Source organism: Pseudorasbora parva, chromosome 7, assembly GCF_024679245.1.
Source record: "Pseudorasbora parva isolate DD20220531a chromosome 7, ASM2467924v1, whole genome shotgun sequence".
In the NCBI taxonomy this organism is placed as follows: Eukaryota; Metazoa; Chordata; class Actinopteri; order Cypriniformes; family Gobionidae; genus Pseudorasbora; species Pseudorasbora parva.
The window spans coordinates 28,315,738-28,336,714 of NC_090178.1; the positions used below are offsets into that span (position 1 = coordinate 28,315,738).

Consider the following 20,977-nt stretch of genomic DNA (forward strand, 5'->3'; position numbering starts at 1 on the left):
AAACCACATGGATCATATAGGCTGTTTACGGTTGACAGTACACCTCGCCGGGTGTATGGCTTCTGATCATCAATACCTTTGAAAGTGAATGTATCTGTTGCCAAGCTCCATAACACTCCTAGGCTACGCTGGACTGGGGTATCTTCAAAGAAGAGGTCAACATTCTTGATATCCACAGCCCGATCATCAGGGTGAAATGCCTCAATCACTGCAGGTCGATTAGAGATTATTTTATGTAGCCTAAGGTTGGCTACTGCAAGCATGTCTTGAGTTTGCTTCAGAACACTAATTGCTGCCGTTTCAGTGGGGAAGGATTTCAGAGCATCATCAACATAGAAATCACGTTCAACAAACTCTTTCACTTCACTGTTGAAGTTCTTCTCTTCCTCTTTGGCTGTTCTATGCAAACCATATATGGCAACAGCTGGAGAAGGACGATTGCCAAACACATGAACACACATTCTGTGCTCCATTATTTCTTTACCTGGGTCATTGTCCTGATACCAGAGGAAGCGCAGAAAATCTCTGTGATCTTTTTTGACTATAAAACAGTGGAACATATGCTGAATGTCAGCGGTAATCGCCACCGGCTCCCTACGAAATCTTAGCAACACTCCCAGGAGGTTATTGTTGAGGTCTGGCCCCTTAAGTAGGACATCATTCAATGAGACTCCATCATAAGGTGCACTGGAGTCAAAGACCACACGGATCTTGTTTGGTTTCTGCGGATGATAGACACCAAACAAAGGAAGATACCAGCACTCTTGGTCTTTCTTGAGTGGGGGAGCAATTTCTGCATGTCCGTTAGCAAACATGTTCTTCATAAACTCGAGAAAATGAGCTTTCATCTGAGGACGTTTATCCAAAGTATGACGAAGTGAGGAAAGACGTTTGTAAGCATACTCTTTGTTATTTGGAAGCCGCCTTCTGGGAACGTGAAACGGCAAAGGAGCCACCCAGCCATTGGATTCATCCTGGTAGAACTCTTTGTCCATTATGCGTAGAAACCTGTCATCATCCACTGACAGTGCAAGCTGGTGATCTCTGGATGTACGAACAAAGATTGATTGGCCTAGCTTCTCGCTTATACATGTTGCTAAAGCACTTACAGCTTTTGATGTGAGCTGTTCTTGATACTGAGGCTTGGCACCATAATGGTCTTTTACATGGAACTGACTTTCGCAAGGCCAGAAACAACTGGGCCGACCACTTTCAAGAATGGAAGTCTTGAAAACATCTACATGAGCAGGTCGATGAGCTCCTCCAAGACACACATCTCCAATAACCACCCATCCAAGATCTAACTTTTGAGCAAATGGAGCGTTGTGCGGACCATTAATCTGTTGACGGACCTTATGGACCCTAATAAGGTCCCTTCCAAGAAGAAGAAGAATGTTAGCATCTGGGTCGAGGTCTGGTATTTCATCTGCAATATCTCTAAGGTGACTGAAATTACATGCTGCATCTGGGGTAGGAATTTCAGAACGAATGTTAGGAATCTGATTGCACTCTAGCAATGTAGGAAGTTGAAGGCTTACTCTTTTATCCAATGACTCCACAATGTAGCCACTTGCTCTCCTTCCGGTGGTCTCTTTTAATCCAGCACATGTCTTGAGTGAATACGGAAAAGAAGATCCTTTGATTTGAAACTCTTCAAAGAATTCTGTTCTTGCCAATGAGCGGTTGCTCTGTTCATCCAGAATTGCATACATTCTTCTGGATTCTACTTCATTACCCACAGGATAAACATTAACCAAACAAATCTTGGAACACGCTCTGGCACTCATTCCAGCTCCACACACTTCAGTACACTTTGACGTTACCTCTTGGTTGGTTAATTCACTTTCCTCCCCGCCATCTTCTATGACAGGAGAGATGGTTTTCCTCCAAGGTGCTGGACCAGGATGTAGAGCTGACATATGACGATCACTATTACACTCCGTGCAATAGATCTCAGCTTTGCAGTTTTTTGCTATATGATCTATAGAGGAGCAGCACCTGAAGCATACTGAATGTTCCTTAAGAAACTGTTTGCGATCTTCAAGACTTTTCGCTCTAAAGCCTCTGCATCTTTTCAATGGATGAGGCTTGTCATGGATGATACAGTAACGATGAGGATCAACAGTCCGTATCCAGTCCGTAGCATCTCTCGTCTCAGACATGTTAACTTGGGTTTTATGAACAGCTATAGAAGCTTGCCTGAATTTATCTGATCTTTCTCTTCTTTCTTGTGGTGCTGAAGGAAAAATGGTAAAACTTGGATCGGTTCTTGTTTTTGCTTCTGAACGAATAAAGTCAGAAAACACAGAAAATGGTGGGAAGGCCACAAGATGCTCTCTCTTGTACTTTGATCCAAACGAAATCCATTTTTCTTGGATATTATAAGGAAGTTTTCCTACAATCGGGCTCAATCCATGAGCGGTGTCAAGATAGGACAACCCAGGAAGATAGCCATCCAGCTTTGCTGCCTCTAGCTCTGCAAGCAGATCTCCAAAATCACGCAGTCTATACAGATCTCTACCCGATATTTTAGGGAAGCTTTCCAATTTGAAGAAGAGAGCCCTTTCAATTGCCTCTGATGAGCCATACATTTCCTCTAGCCTCTCCCAAGCCATTTGTAGACCTATAAAAGGGTGCCTGATATTAACTGATTTTATTCTTCGAACCTGTTCAGATGATTCTCTTCCAAGATATTTGATGAGCAAATCCATCTCTTCCTCTGGCTTAAGGTCAAGGTCTGCAATGGTAGTTTTAAAAGATGATCGCCAAGCCCAATAATTTATTGGTTTATCATCAAAAGAATTCAATCCAGAAGTTACCAACTGACTGCGTGCAAGGAATTTAGCCAGGCTATAGGTGTCTGACATGTGCTCAGGATTACCTTGTGAATTACGGCGGCTAGAAGCTTGCTGTCTTACATAGTCTGCAGTACGTTGGACGCTGAGCTCTTTGGAAAACTCTGATGCCGATACATGATCTACTTCTGTGAAGGCTGCTGCTAGAATATCTGCTTCGGCTATGGCTGCATCTTTTTCTTTCTCTTCCTGCAATGCCTCTAGAGTTGCTTGAAGCCGGGCTTGTTCCACTTTAATCTCAATTTCTTTCTTTGAATGAGCTGCTCTTGCCTTGGCTGCCTCTGCCTTTGCACGAGCTTTCATGATGGCTAAACTAGCCGTAGAACTTCTAGATAAGGTAGAAGATTGTGAGTTGGAGCAAGCATCATCACTTTCTTTGTGCATGCAATGGTGCAGCGATGATTTAGATTCTCTTGAAGACATTATCGCTGTGCAGGCTTACAAGCAGAGATATTCCCTTATCTCTGATAGATGCAGTTGTTAGACAGACATCCTGTCCATCTTTCCAATTTGCTGCTTATCTTTTCACTGTCACTGGCCTCACTGTTTTAATTGTTCCAGCTATCCAGCCGCTAAACACTTCCACAATCAACTCCACGAAGGTGCATTTTATGAAGTTTAATCATGAAAAGTGTGAAAAGATATTGCATTTCAAAGGGCTCTAATAGGCATGATGAAGCTGGATGTCTGCAACCACATGGAGCACCTTGCACAACTCAAGCACACAAGAAATATGGCCTACTTCCTCTTTTAAACAGGAAGCCATAAGAAAACCAAGGGAAACTCAGAAATAAGTATCAAAATAAAAGTCCTTGTATAAACCAAAGTTTTAAAGTCCAGCACATAATCTAGGATAAATGCTATTGAATTACAAGACCACCAAGGACTCAGGAACCAGTAAAGTTATTTCACGGTCTTATATAATGTATGTGTATTAGTATATTATCCATGCATTGTATTTGGTTTCATATTGTGCTTCAATAAAGTAATGTAGTAACCTGTACCATGTGAATTTTATTCAGATTAGCATCTTTATTTAAAACAAGTGCAAGTAAAACAACTAACTCTTTTAAGTGCCTTGTAAACACTTTTAAATTGATTAATAGATGTAAATTGTTTAAATTTCAATAGCATGTCTTTTGCTGACAGTTTGTAACACAATACTATTAAAATAATAACATTAAATGTGTTAAATAAATAATCATAATAATAATTAAAAAAAACATTTAAAAAACAATAATGAAAATGGAAAGCAGTGTGTTAGATCAGTCGTTCTCAACCAGCATTAAAGCATTAAATCCAAGCATTAAAATAAGATATAAAAAAGACAAGAAAAAAAAAAACATTACAATCATGATTTATTTTAATTCACCATCACAAATGTTTTTCTTTTTGAATAAAGGCTCCCCACACCATTTCTATAAATGTGATATAGTAATTGTATATTTGCATTATTGTACATTATCTACTTAGAGTAGATAAGATATAGTTTAATAATTTCAGGATTGTTAAAAATCCTTATCCTTAATCCTTGTCCAGTAAATCATGAACAAATGGAAAAGGAATGGGGCCGGTAGATTGACATTTGGAAAATTTCAGATGAGGATGATTTTCTTGCTTAAAAAAGACTGAACATATTTTATAGTGTCTTTTGTGATTTAGATTTAATTACTGTATTTTTAGGGATGCACTGATATCAATAAACAGCCAACATTGATAAGCAGATTAACCCACCATAACCAATAAATTGGCAATAAAATAAATGCAATACTGTTTTTTTCCAAAATAAAAATAAATGATTACAATTTTAAAGTAGACCAGATGTAAATGCTATAATTTCATTAATTTATTTATAGGTATTATATATATTATAAAATCGTATATAAGATTGTTATAACTTTTATTAATAACAATAATTATTCTTTTCTATTTACTCTGCCAGTGAGCGCTATGTGTGTACGTTTCAAAGTTGCTCTCTCAACAACAACAACAACAACAAAAATAAACAAAAAAATAATAATAAAAAAAGAAACGAGTTCCTCCTCTTCCACATTTGTGGACGGTCCCTAACTGGCCTTTACGTTAACTGTCCCTAACTGGGGAGGAGGGAACCCTTTATTGAGGAGGATTAAGACAAATAAACTGTCATCTGTGTTCAGTTCCACGTCATAATACCCTTCAGCTAAAACACATTTTATACATTATTGTCATCCACTAAGAATCTATTGAATTTTTTAGCGGCTGAATCTGTCTAATATCCACGGTCAAACCAACTTTATATCAGGTAACTCGGGAGACAGGAAGTGAAAGGGTTAGTTCCATAGATATCTATGGTTAGTTCACCCAAAAAGAAAATTCTCTTTAATTAATTACCACACATTCTACACCTGTAAGACCTCCGTTCATATTCGAAACACAAATGAAATATTTGTGTTGAAATCCGATGGCTCAGACAGGACACCAATGTCATTTCCCCTCTTAAGACCCATAAAAGGCACTAAAGACGTCGTTACAAAGTCTATCTCACTACAGTGATTCTATAATAATTTTATGAAGCTACGAGAATAGTTTTTGTCCGCAAAAAACTAAAAAAAAACTAAAACTAAATAACGACTCAAAACAAAGTTTCGAACGGTTATGTCACGGCCAATGTCACGTGATTTAAGCAGTCTGGCAGTTTGACCCTGAGTTTGACACCCGATCGGAATCATAAATCTATGGCTGATTCATAACCGGCCCATCACTATTAGTCGTTATTAGTTTTTTTTTTTTTTTTTTTGCGCACAAAAACTATTCTCGTCGCTTCATAAAATTATTGTAGAATCACTGTAATGAGATGGACTTTGAAGGCCTTTCTGAGCCATCGGATTTCAACAAAAATGTCTTAATTTGTGTTCCGAAGATGAACAGACTGGACGTCTTAAGGGTGACGAACGATATAAGGGTAAGTGAGAATTTTCATTTTTGGCTGAACTAACCCTTGAAGCTTCCATTTGACATTAACGTGTCTTCGTGTCTTTCTAGTTCCTACCTTGAGTTGGAATGCGTCCTCCAAAAGCGACGCACGGGCGAATGTGGTAATTTCCCGCTAAAACGATCCCCGCCTGAATAAAATATAAACACTTGAAGGAAGCTTACCATAGTAAATCATTGTAAGACACAAACATTTTGGAAGGATTGATGATTTATTGATCATTATTTAAATTGTGTTAATTTTGAACATAAAACAGTGTTGTATAGCATTTAAACCACATTTGAATAGCCTCTTTTAAAAATAAATCAGACAGTATTATTAAATTACAGTAAACTCATGATCTCATGATTGTGACTTACAAATAAGTAATTATTTATTATTACTTTACTAGAGGATGCAACGTCTCACGGCATGTTATGACAGTTATCTAAAAAAAAAAAAAAAAATAGTAGAGTAGGCTACCTCTAATGCAAAGTAACAAACGCAAGTAAAATCAAATCATGGGAATGTTTTAATCTTGACAATTTCATAAAATATGCTTCCAAATGCCCGCTGTATTAAATATTGGCTACCAATATTTAGGACAATGTGCTTGTTACAATGAAAGGAAAATGAATGAATTTATAATTATAAAAGCTATAAATATAACAATATATATAAATATATATAAAACACACACACACACACACACACACACACACACACACACACACACACACACACACACACACACACACACACACACACACACACACACACACACACAAAAACTCAATATTTGGTCAAAACCCAGAAAGCATCTTAAACATACAGTGCAACAAAATGCAGCAATAAATGTAAACAAAACCAAAATATATATATATTTACATAGTTGAGCAATACTTTTATAGTATACACATACAGTTCTAACTACCCCCAACAACCAAATGGAGTCTAATTAAAAAATGAAATATATGGGATGCACATAGGTCCATATTAAACAATAAATGAGTGCTTGTGATTGCTGGGCTATCACGATGAACTTTCATATGATCTGTGTCAGTACTGTTAATTCAGTCAGGCTGACTGACAACTGTCATGACAATACTTCAGGGATGAATACTGTACCTTCAGTAAAACTTCTAAAACTAGGATCACCTAAATAAACATCATGGCATAAATAACTGAACTTGTACAGTGGGACTCAAACCCATATAAAAAAGGCCATCAGCGAGTCTGATTAGTGCATACATTTAGTCTTATTTAATTATTTGGGCAATATGAGTAATCTGTTAATTAACTATTTAATTATGTCACAGTAATCAGTTTGATATTACTCATGATTATGGACAAGTGCTTAGTGCTCAGTAGAATACTCACATATCAGTTAAGTTGATTAAACATTCAGCAATTTATCATTAGGCATCTGTAACTACATTTAACACTTATTTGCTAAAAATTACTTTATAATTGCCAATTATAAAAGGGCTCTCAATACCATCCAAGCTAATACTGCCAAGCTATTTCCTTTGTAATAATGCCCATTATTTAGCTGCATCTGTTCTCTATTGTCCACTGCAGGAGTCCATTTAAAGTGTCAATCTTTTGTGTAAACTATGGGGTTTGTCTATAGGTTTGTTCCACTTTTCTCCTGTCCAGCCAACTCAGTCATCTGAAACTTCTCTGATGACGGGGACACTGGCAGAGAGATGGCACCCTCTGGAGACATGTAGTTGGGTGCATTGGAGCCTGCAGCATTGGAAAACCCACTGGAAATGTCCTCAAACGTCCGGCCTTTTGTCTCAGGAACCCGGAAGTAGGTAAACACGAAGAAGAAGATGAGGAAGATGAGAAATATGATGAACACATACGGGCCGCACAGTTTCTGGAAAGGAAGCAAGGTCATAATAATGGGTTAAGTTTCTGTATCCATGAAAAATGTGATACTGTGTAATTCTGTGACAAGGTTCTCACCAATAGCGGTGGGAAAGACAGTGTGACAATGAAGCTGGCGGTCCAGTTGCAGCATCCGGCTACAGCGATGGCTGCCGGACGTGGGCCCTGAGCAAATAACTCTGCCACTATGAACCACGGGATTGGTCCTGGTCCCATCTCAAAACTGGCCACATATCCGAACACTGCCAGAATGGCCAGAATGCTGATTGCTGAAATTCCCTGTTAGCCGGAAATGTAATAATTTGTAGAGAGAAAAGATACACATAAGTGAACGAATTCAAACTTAAATATAAGTTGGCGTTCATTAGTAAAGTCACACACTGACCTCTTCAGATGCAGGTTTGGAGATAGCAGTGCTATTCTGAACAAGTCCAGCACCTGCAACACCTTCAGGGTCCTATAGATCCGAAAAGACAGAATGAATTAAAAAATGTAGTCTCTATTCTTTAATATTTAATTTGAATGAATCTCCATCCCATTCACTTCTGAATATCAATAGTTTATCATAAAGGCCAATTTAATGATCATATATATTTAATTGTATTTAATTATATATCAAAACTGACCGAAATTTTAAGAGAAATAGTCATGAGCAGAACACAGAAAGCCATTCCAGCCAGTCCAACCATATGAAGGGTTCTTCTGCCTGCCCTCTCCACCAGGAAGAGCTGTTGAGCAAAGCAGTGGGATCATCAACACACTGTTCTTTCTACACCCTCACAAAAGTGTTTTAACAAATATAAGGGCATGAAATGAGTTTGACAACTGGTTTCCTACAGTACAGTTCCTTTTAAATGTTTGTTTATGTAAGTATATTAGCTCAGCTGTTTAAACTCACAGAGACAACAGTGAAGAGAGTGTTGACCGCACCCACTCCAATGGTGGCAAAGACTGGCTCAGTGATACCTGCTCCTCTGAAGATCTCTGTTGAGTAATAAATTGCCTAGAAAATGTACAAAAATGCAGCTGTTTAACATTTAGAACAGTTTATGTCAATACTGTGAGTTGACATGGGGAAAACATGAAAGGGAACATTGCAAATAAAGTGACAAACACTGAAAACAAAAATATTTGTCTAGTTTTATCTATCTATCTATCTATCTAACTATCTATCTATCTATCTATCTATCTATCTATCTATCTATCTATCTATCTATCTATCTATCTATCTATCTATCTATCTATCTATCTATCTATCTATCTATCTATCTATCTATCTATCTATCTATCTATCTATCTATCTATTTACAAGGTATATATAGTATTTATATTGGTTTATACTGTAGATGTTAAGTATTTTATATAGGGTAAAACAAGGCACTGCTGACTATTGAGATGTTTAACAAGATATGATAATCAAAGATAACTTTTAAAAGTTTTTATGTAACTGGTGTGGGGAATGGTGGGGAGTGTTGAGTGTGAGACTCACAGCGTTGATGCCGGACAGTTGCTGGGACAGCTGCAGGATTATGGCAATAATAATGGGCTGTCTATAGGCGGAGTTACGGAACAGCTCCGGAATAGAAACCTTCTTCTCCATTGACATCTTCATGGCCTCTTCCTTCATCTCACGAATGTCATCCTCAACATCTGAATGCCCACGAAGATGTGTCAGCACTAAAGAGCAGAAGAAAGAGAGAAAGCTCAACAAAGTCAGTGTGGAAGAGTAAATACACTTCAGTTGCTAAGGCAGCACTCAATGGTATGTTCCGCATGTCTCCTGCTCTTTCTAGATCCAAATGTAACGCTTCTAAAGACTTTTCTTTAGTCCCGAGCAGTCATAGCAGACTCACCTTGGCGTGCCTCATCCTCCCGGTTGAGACTGATCAGCAGGTATCGAGGGCTCTCCGGGCAGAAGATCAGCATAACACTCTGTAACACTGCAGGCAGCGCAGTCAGAGCCAGCAACAACGGCCACAAAGACTGAGACCCCAGCAATGACTCCAGACCTAAGATCTACCATAGAATCCACAAAAATGACACATTTATAACTATTTCCATTTGACTTTTTAGGTGAAGTCCTAAATAACGACTGTTATTTACTGTAAATAAAAGTCTGAATGTTCCGAAACCAGACGACTCCCTTTCTTCTGTAGAATATAAAATGATACATTTTGAAGACTTCCCTTAAAATACAATTAATAAAGACTGAAGCTTTCAACCATCATAAAAATGGTCCAAATATCTTCCGAAACCATGAAATAAAATTTTATGAGAAAAGAATAGTAATTTGTTATTATACAACAAAAACTTTGAACGAGTCAGTGAACTCATGAATCAAACCAGTTCAGTTTTGTGATGTGAAGGAACTCATTGACAATATCCGACTCAAGAATAATTTCTTCACAAATCTTACATCACTACTGAATATATACAATGGAGAAGTCAAGATTTGTTGGGAATAATGCTTTCAATTTCAGTCTGTCCCTTGCACAATGCTATCATATGACTTCAGAGGACTATAGCACACAAGTTGTATACACCAATTTTAATATATTTTGATGCTACTTTTGAATTTTTGTTTTTGCTTTTGGAATCTTTAGTTTTATTCTAATTGCATGAAAAAAAGAAAACCATATGGGTTTTGAATGAGATATGGGTTTGAGTGATATTTTTGAGCGATCTCTTATTTACATTTATCCATAGGAAAATCTAACCTGTGCAACCAGGATGCCGATGACCACCCCGAGCTGGTGAAGGGTGCCAAAAGCCCCTCGCAGTGCCGTTGGAGAAATTTCACCCACATACATGGGTGTCAGTCCTGTGCACAGACCACAGAACCCACCAATCACTAGACGGCCCACTATCATCAACTCATAGGAGGTGCATATGCTGGATAAACCCATCAGGCCTCCACCAATCAGAGCCAGGATGTTGGACAGCAGCATTGATTTCCGTCTGTAAAGAGAATTTTGGAGATGAATCAAGATGTTCTGTTTTTATGTCAAAATATATTGTGTGATTTTGGTCACTATTTTCTCACCTCCCAAGCTTGTCAACCATAGCGCCAACACTAAGAGACCCGATCATGCCGCCGACATTGAAGATGGAAACAGCGATACTCCACACCATGGTGAGTGTGGATTCATGCATAGGCTCTCCAGTGCGCACCAGAGTCACGTTTCTGAAGAAGTCCTTCACTTTCTGATCATCAACAGAAAGACAGACAGAAGTAAGTGATGATGTGTTGTTTTTTGAAGTCTAAAATGTTCCTCACTGAAATGTTTACCTGATCGGGTGCGTTGATGACTCCTGTGTTGTAGCCGAACTGCAGCGAGCCGATGACGGCCGTGGACACGCAGAGCACCAGGTAGCATGTCACCTGCTTCCCCTAAACAAAAAGAAGAAATGCACATACTGTGACATGCAGAAAAATGACAAGAGTAAAGATGAATGTAACAGAGAAAGAAACTATGACCTAAAATATCTCAAAATATGCACAAAAACGGTCCCATTTTTTCTTTCTTAATTTCTTGCACTTTGTTGTTGATGTGAAATAGTTCTGCAGCACTTTTTATTTCCGAGATTACAATGTTATAATATTTTAATAATATTTATATAAAAAATAATATTTGAATATGTTACATGTTTTATATATATCAGAGAAAGGCTCAGAGAAAATATAATAATAATAATATATAAAATAATATATAATAATAATATACAAAATGAAAATGAACATCATTTCACATCATTACTGTTTTATTCTGCTTTCTTAAGACTGTTTGGAAACCATTAAATTAATTATTTGATTTTATTGACAACCATAGCTGCATGTTCCTTTTGTTTCTTCTCTATATATATATAGTGTAAAGTTAAACTATAACTTGGAAATGATTTGTCTATGAAGCTCTGCCAGACCATAACTCAGTTACCTCTGAGAATGTTCTGGTTTTAACCAGGCTACACCGGTAATGTTTAAACTACTTAAATGCCCTAATTGAACTAAGGCCTAATCCTGGCTTAAGCTAAACCCTGTCTATGAAGCCGAGCCAAAGGTTTCTCAGTTCAAACGTATCTTCATGAAAATATAGCTGCCTTTCTAGTTTTGGAAGTGGGTCCCTTGTAAAGGGGTTTATTATAAAAAAATAACACTTTAAAGAGCTAAAGAAACCTAAACGAAAAAAGATAAGAGAACCTTTCTCACTTTTTTTGCCTTTATTTTAAAAATCACAAATCAATCTCGTTTTACTCAGTCACACTCAGTATCCTCTGTTTTTAAGGTCTATAAATATTCATCAAGATAAATATTTATCAAAACGTAAAAAGTCCTTTGTCAAAGCCTAGATACAAATTGCAGCTTTGAAATTCTATGAATTTCTGTTTATTTTAATTATATTTAATTTACAGTCAAATTGAAAATGCAATTCTGCATCACATCCTGTTTGCTACCTCAATTAAGGGGAAGGGAACTAAAAGACTGATGAAAAGAAGACAAAGCATAATCTTGCGCCAATATTTATTAGAAAGCTTTTTAAACTATTCATGACCAACCCTTACTAGTATCTGTAACATTTTATTGTGGTATTTGGGTCGTTTCATAGACAGGGCTTAGATGAAGCCAGTATTAGGCCTTAGTTCAATTAGGTCATAGTTTTTATAAACGCGTCTTAGAGAAAAACATTACTGGTGTGCATCTTTAGACAAAATAATGGCACACTGAACTATTTTAAGAAATGTCAGTGCAAGTTGCTTTCAGTTAAAACAGCTCAAACATGGATTTTAGTCTTGAACTAGATTTAAGCCATGGGAAAAATCATTCTAAATGGCACGCAAATCCTTATACAACATATTACACAATACAGTCATTTTTTGTCGTATGTATGAAAGTGGAACAACAGAATTGCATAAATCAGTGGACATCATAAATGTGTAATTTTTTTCTCACACTTCTCAAACTCTCTGGTTTCCCAGAACTTGATATCTGTTCCTCACTCTTATGTCAAATTAAAAGAAATAGCAATCCAAGCTAATTATCAGCTGTGTGACGTCTGTACGGCTGCAAATATAATAAGCTTGATCTGATCAAGATCTGTTGAAGATCTTGATCTGATCAAGATCTGATCAAGATCTGTCTTGATCTGTTTCATGCCGTCTTGGGAGTAATATAGGGTATATTGAGTGACATATTTGTATTTTTTATGTACTTGCTATGCAGTATTTAGCAAATGTCTGTACAAAAACAGTGCACTGCACCTTAAAACCTGCGCACAGGAACTTCTACATGTGAACAACAGTCTAATGTTATGATAGAGACCTAAACAGACCCAAACATAGCACACAGAAACAGCAGCTGACTTCTGGAGGAGTGACTGTAAACAAGGACCCATATGATCTGTAAGGAGCCAGAGCCGTCATTATGAAAGAATTCGAAGTGCAAAACAAGTTTTGCTGATAAAGGGCGATAGATCACTGTCTTTCATCTCTATTGATCAGGATAGGCCGGCTCACATTTGCACCCCAACATCCCGCCATGCACCCCAGTCTCCCTAAACTTACTTCAGTGATTTAGCATTAAGCTTTGTATTTAAACTGGGTCATTAATGTAGTTAATTTTGGTGCCTTCTAGACTGAGAAAAGACAGAAAATTTATTTTTGTCTCATGGGGATGAAAGACAACAACTCCCAGAATGCACTTGCTTCGCTGCCCTACAAGGCCACTCCCAAAACGACCGCTACTGGATTATTGAATCACTTCACTTTCCCGCTGTGTTCATTTTCATAAAATCCAGTTCAGTTAGAGAACAGACACTACAATTAAAACTGAACGTGTCTTTTCAATAAAGTGTGAGTAAGCCGTACGAGAGTCACGGCACAAACGCAGCAGGAGTCGGATTACATTCCTCACTAGAGCTGAGGTAAGCACGGCCGCGGCATACATTCACAGCATGTGTTCAGTCTGGCGCGTTTTCAGTTCATGCCTTTGGAAGCTTAACTTTCATAGGAATTAATTTGAGAAGTTGAAACACTCACTTTGCTCCGCACTGCTCCATTTACATGAATGCCCACAGCTGCCTGAGCCGAGCACTGTGAGTGCGATCCCACCCCCCTTGCACGATCATTCGAATATACGCCCGGGTTTCTACTGATACAAATCCATATGCTAAATCGCTGAAGAAACCCTTTAATAGATTTTGGTTTGGGAATTTCCATTCTGTCTGTCCGTTCTAAAACAAGTAAGAACTGGTCAGAATGTTGTGCATATTATGTTCAAGTTTGAACATGCCATCTGAACCCTGCTCTAAACAGTCTTTCCTCCTTGTCATTCTCCTTTGCATATCTCAGTTTCATAATTTACATTTTGTAATCCTCTATTTTATTCCACACTTGGAGTTGCATAGAGATTGTCTCACACATTCCAGGATGTGTTACTTAATTAGAACTAGGATCAGAATCAGTTGGGATAAGGTCCAAACAGCATCCATCCAAAGAATAAAATGTCTCACTACAGCTACTGCATGTGATATTAAAGTGACTTATGAAATCAATTGAACACTAATAGCCTGAACAGAACCTTCTAGTGTTATACATTAGCACCGCACAACCATTACACAATCAATACGTAAATCTTACTGGCAATAAAAAAAAAGCTTTATGTACAATAAAACACATTATAACCTTTTAAATCCACCCCAGATGCCCACTGCCCTGAACATTTACTATAGTTCTTGCATGTAACCACAGTTTACTGTGTCTGTATCGTAACACCAAAGTAACCACATGGGTGGCTCCCTAGCCTAGAAATCTAGACGCACCCTAGCGGCAGCAAGTGTTGTCTAGCAACTCTCAATACACTTCTGAGCTGTAAAAACCAAACTCTGGTCAGGCCAATCACATTGTGTGGGTAGGCGGGTCTTAACATAATGACGGCCGAGTTGCGCTTGCGTGCTTCTAGTAAACACAGAAGCTGGCGAACAGCGGTCTTTCGAATCAGCTTTGACCGCGACTCTGGAAGATTTGGAGTTAAGCTTTTCTCTGAGAAAAGAACGGCACTGAAGTCCTTTTTAAAAAGGGAAGATGTGTTCAGAGTTTTGCCAAACGGATATGGCGAAAGTTTAATCTGTCAACAAGCTCTGCTTCACCTTCGTTGCTCTGGTTGGTTGTAGCGCTATCCTATTGTGTGCAGAGGGAGTGTGAAAGACAACCGTTTATCCCACCCCTCGGATTGAGCCCTGTCAATGATGAGCTTCCTTTTAATTACAATTCAAATGTAATTTCTATTAAAATGTGTATGTTAGTCAACACATCAAAATAAATATACTTATAAAAAAACATGACAAAAGACTTTTAAATCATAATGATTAACATCCGGTTTCACAGACAAGGCTTCAGCTGAGTCCCAGACTAAAATTCACGTTTGAGCAGTTGTAACTAAAAGCAACTTGCACTGACATACTGTCTTAAAATATGTCACTGCCATTGTTTGAGCCATCTCTAAGCCTTGGCCTAAACATACTAAAAGTGTACTTAAGTGTGTTAAGAATTTTTTTTATTTTAAGGTTGTTACAATGTAATATTACTTTTAAGTACTGAGTAATATGATCTACATGCACTATACCCAACACAGGACCCTGGGACAGGGACCAGTTTTTCTTCCATATAACCAAGGTGCAGACGCACAGCCGCGTAATCTTGATCATACGAAAAGAGTTCCCCCTCTGGGCCTGAGCCACCACTGTCAAGGTCTCATGTACAGCATGCCAAAAGGTATCACGTTGGAAGCTGCTGCCATGAACCCCAGCAGCTTTTGAAACTGTTTCACAGTGAGTGTCTGGCCTAGTTTTACTCTTTCGGTGGCTGATAGAATAGCAGGAATGCGTGCGGGCGCAAGGACTGCCTGCATCGCTACTAAATCCCAAACTGGGCCCTAACCGATTTGACTGTGTTTTTAACCTCCTCGGAGGCCAAACACAAAGAGTGACACATTGTCCAGTGGACGCCGAGTCATGAACCCGCTGGAAAACCGCTGTGCCTCGAAGAACCAAGGGTGATGGCGTCAGGACCTCTTTTGGCCTAAAGCCTTCTTCCCTGAAGCATAACCCTCAGGTCGCGGTCTTCAGCTTAGAAGGCTTCGGCTGAGAGTGACGACCTTTCCCACCGAATCTCTGAGGTGGAGCACGAGATGCGACATTCTCCTTTTGCTGCTGCCTATATGAAGAGCTTGAGAGCCCCAGAGGGTTGGTGGTGGCACGGAAGATACTTTTTAAAAGCTTCTGCTTGCTTCCTACTCTCTTGAAATCTGCCGACGACTGTATTTACAGCGTCGCTAAACAGACCAGAGGAATCTATAGGAGCATCGAGGAGAAAAGCCCTATCTTTGTCTTTAATATCAGAAAGGTTGAGACACAGATGTCTCTCTGTCGCCACCATAGATCGCCTGTCATAAACCACCCTATAGCTCTAGCAGTCTCCTTGGTGGCTCTCAGAGAGTTCGCGAACTGCGTCAGGGCTGATCCCCTCACCGCCATCCAAATTCCTCAGCAGTTCAGACTGGTATGCTTGTAAAATGCTCATGGTATGCAAACAAGCACCAGCCTGCCCTGCTGCCGTATACGCTTTCCCCACCAGCCCTGATGTAGTCTTTAATGGCTTAGTGGGGAGCGTGGGGGCCTTCAGGGACGATGCTGACAAAGGGGACAGATAGCTCACAAGCGTCTGATCCACCTTCGGCATCGCCGCATAATCATATTCTTTCAGCCCTCTTGTATTACTATATGTTTTTACTTGAGGGCTTAAGAGACGTGATAAACATAGTTTCTTCCATGATCTACACAGCTTACTATGTAAATCAGGAAAGAAAGGAAGGCCCCAGTGGTGAAGGTGACACATTAGATGTAAGAAAGCGCTCGTCTAACTTGCTTTTAGGACGAGCGCCTTGTTTCTCGGCCGGCGATAATCGATGTTTAATTTAGCCACAGCGCGAGTTATCACCTCCACTAGCTCTTCATGGGCTGGGGAAATAGATGGCGAATCATCTTCCCCCAAACCAACGCTCAACACACACACTGGACTGGAGCATTGAGACGACGGGCTCTCATCCCGGGCGGAAGAAGCCGCAGCGCGGGATTTGAGTGACAGATTGCAGCACTCACGCCCGTCTCAAACCCCTCCGTGAGATCCATCTGCGATCCCCATGATGCCCTTCGAACCAGAGGGAACGTGAGCCTGATCACCCTTCTCGAAGAGTGCTGATCACCCTTCTAACAATGCTCGCAGTCAGCCCCCTCGAAGGCTGACAGAGCATACTCCACTCCCAAACACATCACACACAAATCATGTGTATCTCCCCCCGTAAGGAAACGGGGACACGGGGGAGCACACTGTTTGAAAGATGATGTGTTTGCCATGACTGTTTTACTATTGAAGCTGATAATATCAGACAGACAACAATTCATAGACAAGTTTTAGACAGTTTTACAAAGAGTGCTTTGCTGAGGCAGAAAAGGTGAAGTCTGGTCAGACAGGAGGTGTATTTATCCTTTCCTGGTCGTGACGTCACCCGCCCGTGAAGTTCACGTTCGCCATTGGCTAAGTTGACATACGTTCATCAGACGCTAGCTGTGTCTCATTTCAGAAGGCTGCGTCCTCCGGAGGTCGCATTCGAAGGCTGCATACGTCATAAGGCCGTCTCATTTCAAAAAGTGAGAAGGACACTCCAAATGCGACCTTCGAATGCGTCCTTCTTTCACAGGAATTCGGAGTGTACATGAGGTGTAGCCTTCACGGCTGGAGATAACCCACAATTCTTTGCGTCTCCGTTAACAACCGTCATTTTTTTTTAAATATATTATATGAAAAAACAGCACCACCGCCAGATATACATGCGAGCGTAGGTGTGGTGTTTAAAATAAGTAGTTCAAGCTTTTGTTTTTGTTTTTTTAAGGTCTATTACCTCAAACAGATAGTTGTGGTAAACAGGATTACAACTGTTTAGTGCATTTTAAACGTTTAGAACAGTACATCGCTGTCAAGACAAGAAACATTTCATAGTCATTTTCAAGTTATAAATAATTTTAATTCATATAACTGCCGTGAGAGCGCAACGAGGCTGAACTTGTTGGCATAGCAACGTGATACTTCCTGCCTGTGTGTCCTACGAAGGACGTCTTGTTTAATTCTGATTGAGGACACTCCGTATACTGCATCCTACACAGGACGTGTCCTCCGGAGGACGCAGCATTTGAAATTTAACGAAATGAGACACATCTGCTATCACGCTGAGGGCGTTCACAAAGCTGTCCCTAGTGGACGCAGTGTAAAGTTCCCTTCTAAGGGAACTAAACATCACAACTTTATTTAATGACACCGACAGAGAAAAAAACTCTACCTTACTGTCTTTCATCTTCTCCATTTTGCTCAATGTTGAGAAAGTTGAGCAAGTTATTGCAACTGAGACAGAAGTCTTCTGTTCGTCCTCTTTCTTGCAGCAAAGCCAAAATATGGGTAAACACAAATCCGTATTTGGAAAAGTCTCTAGAATGGGGGTAAAAGAATACAAAGGATTTGTTTTCAGTAATGCACAGGAATGAAAGCTTTCATGTTTTCATCAAGAACAACCACACAAAAAAAGTTGATTTCCGACAACAGTTGTCTGCTGAGTCGAGGTGACAGTTGAGCATCAGTAGGCTATATTGTGCAACGCAAATTGCAAAGTCGTGGAAGTCAAATATAAGAAGCATCTGTCTGTCAATTCAAGATCCTCTATCTATATATCACTCAAATGTGGTTTAGCCTATAGGTAAACACAGTTTCAGTAACTTTCCTGTACTGAAATTTGAAACATTCAGTGAATAACATAATTCTTGCTTTAGTTTATAACAGCTTCATGCAGTTCCTTGATTGAAGACAATTGATCAGATTGTTACTCAAATAGTCTAGAGTTATAGCTGCATTTATACGTCAAATGTTTCATACAAACACATTATATTGTATATTTATAATAATAAAACCTGTGTTCATTATTGAAAACACATTGAACATTTAGAGTGGTCAAAAAAGTAAAATAAACTTCACTGCAGTGTTATTTTAATAAATATTAAACGGTTTAACAAACCGAAATAACGTGTAGACTTATGAGACAATAGGCTATGTTGGTCAATATTGTAATAAAAGATCGTTCAACTGCAACTTATAGCATGTTATATCAGATAATGTAAAATAATATTTACGTGTGTTTGCAGAGCTCGTGCGTCGATCAGGTATGTGCTGGTGTGTGATGAACACTCTTGCGCTCGTGGGTTTTATGGAGAATGAGACACGAGAACCAGCACGTTGCGCTATTTGTCGTCACACAACCACGCTTCCCCATTTTCTGTAATGTTTGAGTCACAGGATTTAACAAGAACTACATTTTGAGTCTCTCACGTAACATCCTTTCACAGGAAATTATGGCCGTAGCTATCTTAAAAACTAGAGCATCCTATAGACCGTATCTGAGCATCATAGGCGCGTGTTGGTGTAAGTTGGTGTCCCTCGGAACATGCATATGATGCCTAATAACTCTTATCTAGATAGGCAGCTAAATGAGGTTGAGACACTGCCTTTATTTCATGTCCTTATTTGGTTAGTGCGCGTTCGCCACAGTGAATCGCGCCTCTGTTCATCTCGCGCAGCATCCCACCAGAAAAAAAGCTGCTGGCCGACAATAAAACAGCTATTGTTGTCATGTGAGTGCTTCTGTGAGAAAATTACGTCTTTTTTGTTTGTAAACAAATAGTCCTCTCTTCCGAGATTGGACAATTTGCGGGGTTTGATGGCTCTCCATACACGTGTGTGATCTAGTGATAACGTTTCGCCGCCTACGCTCATAGCTTTAATTTGTTCAGTGAAAAAAAAGTTGTCTAAATAGCATTACAAATTAACTCAAGGATAATTATGAGAGAGAGAGAGAGAGAGAGAGAGAGAGAGAGAGAGAGAGAGAGAGAGAGAGAGAGAGAGAGAGAGAGAGAGAGAGAGAGAGAGAGAGAGAGAGAGAGAACTAGACTAGTTGACTGCTTTTAAGACAGACAAACAGGAACTTGCCGAAGGAAACACATTTTGAGAACTTAGATCATGCCACTGTGGTGGTCTTTTTGTCGTTGTTGTTGTAGGCTATAAACTACACTCTACACGCTAGTATAGATACTCTAAATTCTCTACGAACCTGACATTTTTCACAACTTCTACCTGCAAAGTGTCAGTTTACCTATATCATTAGAACATCATAGACAGTCCAGTTTTTACATGCATTCGTTGTACTAAATATGTTGCTGACTAAAAAATATGCAGATGACACTATGTAGCCTACAGGACATTATAAAAACAGTATATAAAGCATTTAACTAAAGTGGTCAAATTTGAAGCAGCTTATGCAAATAAAAACCTACAGTATAGCAAGCAGAACAGTTACTCATATATATATATATATATATATATATATATATATATATATATATATATATATATATATATATATATATATATATATATATATATATATATAAGTGTCTAAATATTCGACATGATAATCTTCAGAAGCCTATAAATAGACATCACACCTATTCCTACAATAGAAATCAGAGAATTCGCGCGTGCGCACATGATTCTCATCCAGGCCAGGGCGACAGCCGCATTGTGAACATGATGTAACGTCTTGATTGATTCCTGTGTCCTTTTGCCCTTGTGGTTTGCGATATAAAAATACAGGAATTTACCAGTCGTCTTAATCATGGTTGCCGTCACAATAAAGTTGATGATACACAGATAAAGGGTAAGCTTTTTGAGCAACGTTGCTTGGGCGCCCTTTTCCATTGAGAACAACAAATTTCTATCTGGATAATTTAGAACGGTCATAGGCCGTCTCACACCCGGTTGCACATTGATAGCAACATTGTTCAAAAAGTTGCCTCGTCCCTCGTGTATCATTACCATAAGAGCCTAATTCATGCTACTTTGCCGCCATCTGCTGTTTTAAAAGCCGAGCTGGGTAACGGCTTACTTAGAACCTCCTAACTCGTTAACTCTGATTTCATGTAACCTCATGCTATTTGTAAAAACTGAATTAGCCTTTGAACTCTATATAGCTAAATCATCTTCATAAGATTTATCATGTCTTAATAGGAGAGTCAATAAGGCATGTGTAAGGAACAGTGTTCACCTTGGACATCAATATGTGAATTGTGCTATATGACAACTCCACACCTCACAAAAGCCATTAAATTACAATTTTCAACAG

General features: G+C 39.0%; 1 protein-coding gene across 1 annotated transcript; it reads right to left on the reverse strand.

The window, feature by feature from the left end:
* Positions 1–6,034: 6,034 nt before the first annotated feature.
* slc2a3b (solute carrier family 2 member 3b) lies at positions 6,035–19,269 on the reverse strand. The gene is made up of 12 exons (XM_067448922.1): positions 18,933–19,269; positions 18,092–18,237; positions 10,994–11,095; positions 10,748–10,908; positions 10,422–10,662; positions 9,558–9,720; positions 9,194–9,381; positions 8,603–8,707; positions 8,331–8,432; positions 8,090–8,161; positions 7,783–7,983; positions 6,035–7,693 (listed from the first exon to the last, which is right to left on the reverse strand). The coding sequence occupies exons 2-12, from the start codon at positions 18,113–18,115 to the stop codon at positions 7,436–7,438; spliced, it is 1,617 nt and encodes a 538-aa protein (XP_067305023.1). The 5' UTR covers positions 18,116–18,237; positions 18,933–19,269; the 3' UTR covers positions 6,035–7,435.
* Positions 19,270–20,977: the final 1,708 nt, after the last annotated feature.

Bases quoted from the DNA above. Each gene is read 5' to 3' on its own strand.
- slc2a3b (XM_067448922.1), bottom strand. From the start codon at position 18,115: ATGGAGAAGATGAAAGACAGTAAG. The intron at 11,096-18,091 runs GTAGAGTTTTTT...CTTTTTGTTTAG, and splicing joins AGAAGATGAAAGACAGTAAG to GGGAAGCAGGTGACATGCTA. The intron at 8,162-8,330 runs GTCAGTTTTGAT...TCGGATCTATAG, and splicing joins CTATTTCTCTTAAAATTTCG to GACCCTGAAGGTGTTGCAGG.